The following is a 10229-nucleotide window of genomic DNA, read 5'->3' as shown; positions in this document are numbered from 1 at the left end:
TGCAGATGGTTACTGCAGCCATGAAATTAAAAGATGCTTGCTCCTTGGAAGAAAAGTTATGATCAACCTAAACAGCATATTAAAAAGCAGAGACATTACTTGCCAAAAAAAGGTCTCTCTAGTCAAAGCTATGGTTTTTCCAGTAGTCATGTATGGATGTGAGAGTTGAACTATAAAGAAAGCCGAGCACCGAAGAACTGGTGCTTTTGAACTGTGGTGTTGGAGAAACTCTTGAGAGTCCCTTGGACTATAAGAAGATCCAACCAGTCAATCCTAAAGGAAATCAGTCCTGAATATTCATTGGAAGGACTGATGCTGAAGCTGAAACTCCAGTACTTTGGCCACCTGGTGGGAAGAACTGACTCATTTGAAAAGACCCTGATGCTGGGAAAGATTGAAGGTGGGAGGAGAAGGGGACAACAGAGGATGAGATGGTTGGATGGCATCACTGACTCAATGGACATGAGTTTGAGTGGACTCCCAGAGTTGGCGATGGACAGGGAGGCCTGGTGTGCTGCAGTCCATGGGCTCGCAAAGAGTTGTACACAACTGAGCGACTGAACTGAACGGAACTGATAGTAAAGTAAATAAATAAAGATAAATATAGAATGGTAGAGTAGAAATGGAAGAAATAAAATTTAGAGACACAATATGTGAACAAAAACAGCTTTGAAAGAGCTCCAGAATCGTTACCCAAAGGACAACAGACTGTACAAACACTAGAAATAAAGCACTACTACTAAGATTAGAATGATGGTATAAAAAAAAAAAAAAAAGAATGATCGTATCAATACAGTTTGTAAGGTTATCAGCCTTTACTTGAGCACAGAATTTAATCCATGTGATAGACTCCAATTTGAGAAGAATTACAGAAATGTAAAGAGGAGGGGTGGGAATTAAAAGTTGGAGGCTACCATACAGTGGTAGAAAGAACTCAGAATTTGGAATAAAGAATCTGGGTTTAATTAATCCCAGCTCTTCAATTTATTATCTGTGTGCCCTTGAACAAATCATTTCACATCTCTCAACCTCAGTTACCCCCCACCAGAAAATGGGGAAAATAATATTTAGGAGGGGAAAAACACAGGCAGAAAGAACTGCTATTCAATGTGATAATATATGGCAAAGCCTTTTGTAAACTCTAAAGCCCAAATACAAGGCATAAATATATATATATATATATTTTAAAGCAACACACACAGACTTAACAGCTCCAGCTAATTCCTCATCAATTGTCAACATTTATGTGCGTCCCTATACTCAAGATCCTGCTTCATTAATTGAGTATATAGAAAGGCAGACACGCCTCTCCTCTAGTTTATAATCAAAACTCAAGATGAGATAAGGCACATTATAAAAAATAAAGACAGAGAAAAGAGATAAGTAAATAAATAGCAGAGGGAAGACAATGCAGGCCATATGCTCAATAAAAGGCATGAACACAAGTCACAGGTGGGCAGGATGACTGTGGATTAGGGAAGTCTAAGAGGACTTCAGAAGAAAGGCTGGGCTTCAGTGGGGCTTGAGGGATAGAGGCAGGCCCTTATGTAAGCAGAAAGGAGGAAGGAAAGCATTGCAGGCAGGAGGCATGGTGTAAGCAAAGGCCCTGAGATTGCCAATGGTTTTATGAGGAGGAAGCGGAGTGAACATAACACCAGGAGATAAGGTTGGAAAGGTGGTGTGTTGTAAAGTATGACACTGCGCTCCGCTGGAGCTACATGGGTTGGGCTTAGCCAGGCCCGGTCTGATTGGTTGGTACACGAGCCATCCTCAATATTAAATACCATCACCCTGGGGGTAGGCTGTGTAGACACAGAAGCCAGAGCAAGCTCAAAGCAGAGAATGCCAAGTGAAGGAGTTCAGATCTTATCTTCTCAACATTAGGGAGCCAGTGATGGGATCATAACATATGACTAGTTAGAGTGAGGCTGATCCAGCGGTGAGGTGAGAATGGATGGGGGAGAGACATCATAGAAGGGAAAATTAGTCAGGGGCCAGTATGGTAGATCATGGTGAAGGCATGATGCTCTAGCAGAAGGTGGGGGCAATAGGACTGGAACAGAGGCTGAAAATGAGCAATAATCATCTAGCAAAAGGCCCTGTCCTTTCTGCAAGCTCACGGCCTCGCAGAGTGCAATAAAAACAAACAGTAGAAATTGTCCAGCATGTAGAGGTAAAATGGGAGACCTAAGCATTTTGGGGAGAAACAATATTAAAGACTGGAAGCATCTTTCAAGCTCTCTGTTGCAATCTCTGCCTTTTGAAGGTTTAGAATTTGGGGCTCAGAGAAGTTGCTGTTTGCTGTACATTTGATGAATCTGCCTTGCCCACCTTGTCATTTCATTACTCCAAGAAGCCCCTGAGCGTTATTGTTGTTGTTTTGATTACAATTTCTGTTAATAAAAGCTTGCTATTTTACATTTGTTACACATGTGGGGGAAGTATGGAAAAGAAGCAGGAACTGGCCAAGAATAGATGTGAGAAGAGATGGGAGAAAGATTACTTCTATAAACTGGTTTGGAGGACTTTTCCCTAAAATCTTTGAAAAGGTAGGACTGTCACTTGGGGAAAAGGTAGTGATTCCATAGAGCAGATTTTTCTAAAGCTGAAAGAGGTGAGGCCTTTGTCTTTTCAGCATAGAGCAGGGTACCAAAACAACATAGAGTCCTTAACCAGGATGTGTTTAGAATAGAATGGAAGAGAATGAATATAATAATTCATTGATCCAAAATGTTTGAAAGTCACTTTCTAATAAATAAAAAGGAAAACCTTTCAAAATCAGTTGACAAAAAAACAGAATTCTATCATAAAAGAAGAAAAGACAAAAACATTGATTTATATATATATATATCTAGAAACTTTCTTTACTTCTCAACAGGTCTCTCCCCCTAGCTCCTACACTGAGTCTCAACCTCATCTTCCAACCTCTTAAATATTCTCTAAAGACTTTTCCTTCCTCTCTCTACAACCACCTATTAGTAAAGCCAGGCTATAGCACAATTATTGTCTTCATGCAGATAACTCTTAAATATGGCATTCATACAGTGTTGCCCTGGTAAACATTTAACAACCAGTTTTCCAAGGTAGGGGAAATCCCTTATTTGTATTTGCCACTTTTTGTGGGGCAAATACTCCAACCAGAGCCAATTTCAAGCTGCTTACATGACTTAGCTGAACACAAAATTGGAAAGAGATGTACATTCACATACATTACATAGTATTTCTGTGATGCAGATATAATAAAGATAAATAACCTCAAGAGCATACCTAACAGTGAAATGAGGTAAAACAATTAGGAAATGATGAGTTTTGAATATGCATTACCTTTTAAAATCTATTTGATTGTAGGTTTATATAATTCGGGGCTTGATAATGTCTGTGTCTAACAGAAGGCTCCCAGTTTCCTCGCAGCACACCACTGTCCCAGCTCAACCTCTGTCCTTCAGGCACAGACACCACACACCTGCTCAACAGTCCTACCCGGATCTCTTCCATGAGAAGCCACAAACTTAACATACTGAAATCTAAACTCACTTTCCTCTTTGAATCTCCTTAGTGCACACTTCTCTTCCCCTCTTGACTTCCCTATTTCTATTAATGGTGCCTCCAATAGCCATCCAATCAGTTGCTAAGTCTCGAAGGTTCTGCCTCTCAATGTTCTTCAAATCCACCCACTCCTTTCCATTCCAAATAGGGTTACTGTCCTAATCCAGCCCAATTAACTGGCCTCTCCCCATACTCCTTCTCTCTCTAATCTATCTGTGATACTGTTAGGTTAATCTTCCAAATGCACCGCTCTGATAATGTAGATCTTCCATTCAAAACACATACATTCTGATCTGGCCTTCAGAGCTTTCCTTGCTCCGGGAAATCTGGCCAGCTCCTTATTCCCTGTGCTTGGAATACATCTTGTGGTTCACAATCATGTGCTTTTGCTCACGATTCCTATACATTCCTCTGGAAAATCCTTCTTTAATCACACACAAAAACCCCTCACTCCTTTTATTCCGTCCTCAGTTCAAATGACAATGAAAATATGCAGGTTGGTTGTCATGGGAATACATATATAAGTTTATGAGAATCTGGAGGCTGACAACAAACAGGAAATGCCAAACCCAGGAATCATTTAACAATAAAAATTTTCTGGTGGCCATCCTATATGGAGGCTCTATGAAGCATATTACATTAAGCACTTGCCCCATTGTTCTTACTAGAAGGTTTGTTGTGAACCAACATGAGATTTATCTCAAACCTATGGATTTCAATTATACATGTTACAGCTGTCACTCATTAGCTGAAATGATCAAGAAATGTCTGTACTTTATCATTTGGTGTTTACTGTAATTATTTCCCTCTTAATGTTCTGAACCAAATTGGGTTGAGGGGGTGGGAGAAGGTGGGTGCTGAGAGACATTGGGCCCCTGGGGCCTGGTCTGTCACCACCCTTGATAATCCTCATTCATCTTTGGGACACTGTTCACAAGTACTAAAGATCTACCATGGGCCCAGAGTTTCTTAGCAGTCAGAGCAAAAATGCTAGAATATACATCTTTCTTCTGTCAGCCCTTCTCCAATGTTTAGAGTAAAATAAAATGCTTTAAGGATTGGCTTTCTGGAGGTAGAGAATGATAATGATGATCAATAAGCAATCAAGAGATTCCTTTTCTTTCAAGTTGCAAATATGAGGCTGAAGTTTAATAGCAAAGGAAGAAAGAATAGGATGCCACAGCCCAGCAGTTACTGGCACCAATGTTCCCATGGACCTAAGTCATCTTAGGTTTTCGAGAGTATTCTGACTTCTTAGCCCAGGAGAGGTGAAAGAGAATGAGATAGAGGAAGGCCGTAAGAAGCAATGGGCTGGGGGCTGGGGTCGGGGGTGCCGGGGGGAAAGTGTTTCAAACCAGCCTGCCTTCACTCTAATATTGAAATTGTCAATGACTGATCCAGAGACAGCTTCCATGAAAACAAAAAACAAACAAACAAAAAAACCCTTTGGATGCTTGTTTAAAACGAAGCTTCCTGGGCCCTGTCTCAAGCTTACTGAATCATCTGGTCTCTACGGGCTTGGCCTGGAACAATCGTTTCTCATGGGTACACACAGTGATTCGGATTCTAAAGGTTGAGGATCACTGGATTAGTATTGGCGAACTATGGTCTGTAGACTAGATATGGCCTTCAATCTAAAGATGGTTTTAACATTTTTTAAAGAGTTGCTAAAAAGAAAAAAAGGAAATTGGAAGAATAAGCAACACAACCAACAAAGTCTAAAACATTTATTATCTGGCCCTTAACAGAAAAGTTTGTTGACCCCTATCTTCTTATTGTTTAGTCACCAAGTTCTGTCTGATTCTGCAACCCCATGGACTATAGCCCACGTTCCTCTGCCCATAGGATTCTCCAGGCAAGAATACTGGAGGGGGTGGCTGTGCCCTCCTCCAGGGGATCTTCCCTACTCAGGGATTGAACCCGCTCCTGCTACATGGGCAGGCAAATTCTTAAGCCGCCAAGGAAGCTCAACCCTTGTTTAGTACGTTGCAAAAAAAGTCTGCATCTGAATTTTTAGCTCTAACCCAGGCCTGCCACACTAAAATCACTGATGCAGTACAACTTAAGGAAAAAAAAAAAAAAAAGACTTTGATACTACTGAAATATATAATGCTCTCATCTAAAAATGCATTTGTGATAATTATAAGGAAGGAAATGTACAAATATAATTGTAGTAAAAATACTGCAGTGTCTTTGAAAATATATTTTCATCCATACAAGAACTTATAACTCGATTTGAGTCCATCCTTTTATATACTTCTCAGGTGGCAATATATCCCAAATTAGCCTAGTAAAATTTTTTGTCAGACTATACTTGTCCCCATACATATTTTTGTCACACATATGAGGGAAAAAATGTAAACTTCAAAATGTCTGGGAAATGAAAATGTTATAAACTCTTAAAACAACATTTAGGAAAATGATACACAAAGGGAATAAAGGAAATAAAATTGAATTTGGTGTTTTCATACTTGAGGAGTTAAAGAATCATAGAGCACTTCCATCTCCTAAGAATCTTGGAAAAGAGACTAGGAGCTGACTTCCAGAAGGGTTCAGACACTCTTACTGTGCCAAAGGGCATTTGGGACTCATGCCAGTTAAATTCATAAAGTAATCCCAAAGACAGATGCAGTTACTTTAAGGGTGGTTTCTAGATGTTTGTTCTAGATTTTTTTAAATTGTTTATTTTTGATATGGAGAAAGAAATTTTATCATAGAATCTAGAAATGAATATTGTCTTCAAAAATATATTAACTTGTCTTTCAAGATTGTGACCTGAAGTATCTCACAATAATGTTGTTTCAGTGTTTTTTTTTTCCTCATGGAGAAAGGAATGCTAAAATCTAACTAGAAACTAATATTTTTTGATAAGGTTTTAAACTATATTACAATGTTAAGAAACAATGTGTAAAACACCAGATAAAGTCTTGAAACCAAGCATGCTCATCATTTAATAAAATTATGACTCATATCAGTAAGAAAATGCTTTTTTAGTGAAAAAAAATGCTTTCTGAGCTAAGTTTGAACTGCCAGGGCACATGGGACACCCACAAAACCCAGTCAGCAGAAGTCTCAAACTCCTATAAGATTAAAGGAAAAATAAATTAGTGTGTACAGAGAATGAGAAAAAAAAAAGTCCCCAATGGTTCAAGTGTATAAACGGAAGTAAAACTAAAACTCCCCTAAAATCCCCCAATCATCGATCCTTATAAATTCAGCATTTATCTTCTCCTTTAATTGTTTGGGAGCCTCTAGTTAAGTGAACACTAGTCTTCTCGTGATTTTTATCTGGCAAAACAAGAGTCCTAAACCTCCCTAAACGTGGGTGCCCATCTTCGTATCACAAACTGTTGAACTTTAAAACCATGCAAGCACACGTGGGGCTTCCTGAGCTCTGCTGGGGGCTGCTGGGCGGTTTGGAACCCTGTGGATTTTTCAGGTGTGTAGTCCAGGGCGCGCGCGGCATTCTGCATGGACAGAGGTGTGTGGTGGGCACCGCCTGGGCTGGGCAGGGTGGGTGGGGCCGGGCGTGTGCCCGGGTGAGACTGAAGGCATGTCACAAAGCGAAGGTGGCGAGTCGGCTCCAGGATCTGGGTGGAGAGTGAGAACTCCGCTGGGGTGCCCCATGTGTGAGCGGTGATAGCTCCAACCCCATTCGCACTTAAGTGTCTCTTGTTATCAAGTTAAATTAGAGATGTTATTTAAAAACAGAGCAGAACAACAACAAACTCAAAACAGCTAGCCAAACATCCTATGCAAACGTATGCTCCCATCCCCTACTACCGACCCCCCAACCCAACGCTCCGCCGTCTCCAGGGAGCTGAGTTTACACCCTGTCTAAATCCAATCTCGAATGCGGGAGTTCCCGTCCCCCACCCCCCCACCCCCGACCCCGTTCCTTGCCGCCCCCGCGACAGTGAGGCAGAGGCTGGCGAGCTCAGTTCTGGGGCCCTGGAGCAAGCCGAGTTGGACGACGATGGTGCGGCCGCCGAGAAGGGGAGGCGGCATCAGGTGGACGCGGCGCGAGCCCGCGCAGCCGGTACCAGGGAGCCGGGTCTGCTCGGGAAAAGGCCCGCCGCGGCCCCCGCTCGCCCCTCCCTGGCCCCGGGCTCTCCGCCCGCGCGCCGCCCGGGCCTCGCTGCGCGCCAGGAGCCGCGCCGCGGCGCGAGAGCCGGAGGGGAGCCGCGGCCCCGCGGGCCAGGCAGCCGGGAGGGCGGCAGCCAAGGCGACCGCGGAGGCGGCAGACAGGGCGCGTGCGCACTGCAGGGGCGCCAGATTTGGCGGGAGGGGGAGTGTCCAAAGCTCTTTGTTTGATGGCATCTCTGTTTACAGAGTTTACACTTTAATATCAACCTGTTTCCTCCTCCTCCTTCTCCTCCTCCTCCGCGACCTCCTCCTCCTCTTTCTCCTGAGAAACTTCGCCCCGGCGGTGCGGAGCGCCACTGCGCAGCCGGGGAGGGACGCAGGCGGGCAGCGGGAAGCGCAGCCCCGTGCGGTTCCCGCGGCTCCCAGCGGAGCCCCGCTCCCGCCGCGCCATGGCCCGGAGACCCCGGCACAGGTAACGGGGATCCCCGATGGGCGGCCGTGGGCGGGGGCGCGCTGGGCTCCAGGAGCTTCGGGAGCAGGTGGGAATTCGTTCTCGGATCTTCTGCGAGGCTGTCAGATACTGCGAGGACCCGGAGCCCCTGCCTCGGCAGCAGAACCCACTCGAGGGACTGATGAATGGAAGAGTCGGTGCTGGAAATCCATTAGGACGTTGGGAAGCACGCCCTGCGGCTCATTTTGCAAGTTGCACGGGGTACCTTCTCTCTAGGGGGTAAAATAGCACGCTCCAGCCAGGGGCAGAGCGGTGCCCACCAGCCCCGGGGAGCCCACTACGTTCCTGGCTTGATGCAGCGGGTGTCGGCGAGCGAGTCGCAGCGTAATTGCTGGATGCATTGCGATATGTTTGGACTTGGAAGTGCAGAGCGTATGGCTGATATAGGGGAAATGCCGGATTGTTTAGTAGCTGCAGGTAGTTCATTTAAATTTCATTCATTCTTTATGGAGGCGAAGAAGAGTGTCAGCTGACAGGCGGCTAGAAAGAAGCTTGTAGGGGAGGAAAGGGCCTGTACCTTTGCAGATTGTTTTAAGTCCTGGTTTTGAAGGTTCGAATCCATATTCTCTGGGAGGCTCTTATTTCTAACGCAAACATTGTACATCCACCCCCACGCGTCCGCGCCGCACATGTCAAGTGCACTTGGGGAGGCTCGCCGGCTGTCGGGAGTGAAGTGCTGTTACATTTTGGCGGATCGGAGGGAAACAGGGAGAGGAGGAGTGGGGGGGGAAGAGACTGGTCCGAACTGTCACTTGTTCGGAGCTCCTGCTTCGACCAGTCTGTGGACTTTCCGGACTGGACGCGGCGGCGCTCCCTGCGAGTGGCTGGGTGCGGGGGCTCGTTCGGCCGCCGCCAGGGTCGCAGCTCAACCGAAAGGGACGGAGGCGGGCAGCACCCAAGGCCGCTGCCGCGCAACAGGGACGCAATCCCCGCGGGCGCTTCCCGTGTGCAGGAGGCCCCGGCGCGGCGCGCGCACGTGGACGCAGCCAAGGTCGCCGCTCCTCCCGGCGCCCAGCTCGCGCAGCCTTCGGTCGCCCGGGGCGGAGAAGGGGTCGCGGGGACAGACCTTGGCCGAGATGTTCTGGGGAAAAAAGTCCCTGGAGGCAAAGCGTGGGCTTGTTTTCCTCGGGCTGTTTGATTTTCTTTTACTTATTCGTTTTTGCATCGGAGGTCGCCTATCCTCTCGCAGAGCTAGGAAGTTGCAAAGAGCGTGGGTGTGAGCCCTGCAGCAGCACCCTCGGCCGGGCCTGGCCGGGCCGGGGAGCGGCGCCCAGGCAAGGCCGGGCGCTGGAGGAAAAAAGGGAGACGACTTGGGGGTGCCGCTGGTTCCCTCTGCCTCTCCCAGGTCCGGGCGCGCGGGGCGAGGGTGTGGCCTCTTGAGTGGTTTCACCTTCGCCTTTGGGACTTAACTGTAGAGCGGCCGGGGTCACCTTTTTTTTTTTTTTTTTTTCGGGAGGAGAAACTAGGAGGGAGCGGAGGAGGAGAAGGAGGGAGCCGGGAAGCGGTGCTGGGAGGAGGCGCGGGGCAGCCTCAGCGCGCCGAGATCTTGACCTTCCCCGCGGGGCGGGGCCGCGCAGGTTCCCGACGGCTCCCAGGTAGCGGCGAGGGGAGGTGGCCCGGACGGGCGGGAGCCTTGAACCTGCCTCAGGGGGAAGAGAAACCGGGCTGTGGGCTCGAAGCCGTTTCTTGCGAGGCGAGCATCGACTCGACAGGGATTATTAACCAGGTCAGCGAAATGAGTCTGAACCCTTTTTCTAGAATCACAGTAGCGGCCACAAGGCACTTCCTCCCGCTCCCCTCCCTTTTTCCCAACCCCCAACACTTCTTTTCTTTTTCGTTTCTTTGCACGGTTTGTTTCCTTGACAGAATGTAACATTCATAGTCGTACTCTTGTAACCACACCAGGTCTAGCAGGTGGGGAGCCGGGTGCATCAAGCTTGAAATCAGCCTTTGAAAGTCTTCTGACTGTTGGGTCTGAGATCTTGTCAGAGCAGATAAAGGAAAAGTTATTTCAGGTCCTTAGTAGAAATTAATCATCCTACTTAGACGACCGGGACCATTCAGAGCGAGGAAATCGCATGCAAAG

General features: G+C 46.6%; 1 protein-coding gene across 4 annotated transcripts in view; it reads left to right on the top strand.

The window, feature by feature from the left end:
• The first annotated feature begins 7756 nt into the window (after window positions 1-7756).
• Window positions 7757-10229, top strand: part of MYB (MYB proto-oncogene, transcription factor) — a 35398-nt gene continuing 32925 nt past the window's right edge. The window contains exon 1 of one of the 4 annotated variants that reach the window (XM_020883159.2): window positions 7757-8104. In XM_020883159.2, coding sequence (XP_020738818.2) covers window positions 8082-8104 — 23 coding nt within the window. In that variant the 5' untranslated portion in view covers window positions 7757-8081. Of the gene's footprint in view, window positions 8105-9741; window positions 9870-10229 lie in introns of those variants that run through there. The other 3 variants (XM_020883157.2, XM_020883160.2, XM_020883158.2) reach the window with 3 other exon arrangements.

This window comes from Odocoileus virginianus, chromosome 34 (genome assembly GCF_023699985.2).
Source record: "Odocoileus virginianus isolate 20LAN1187 ecotype Illinois chromosome 34, Ovbor_1.2, whole genome shotgun sequence".
Lineage (NCBI taxonomy): Eukaryota > Metazoa > Chordata > Mammalia > Artiodactyla > Cervidae > Odocoileus > Odocoileus virginianus.
Note: the sequence above shows the minus strand (reverse complement) of the source record. Positions and strands in the feature narration are given on the sequence as shown.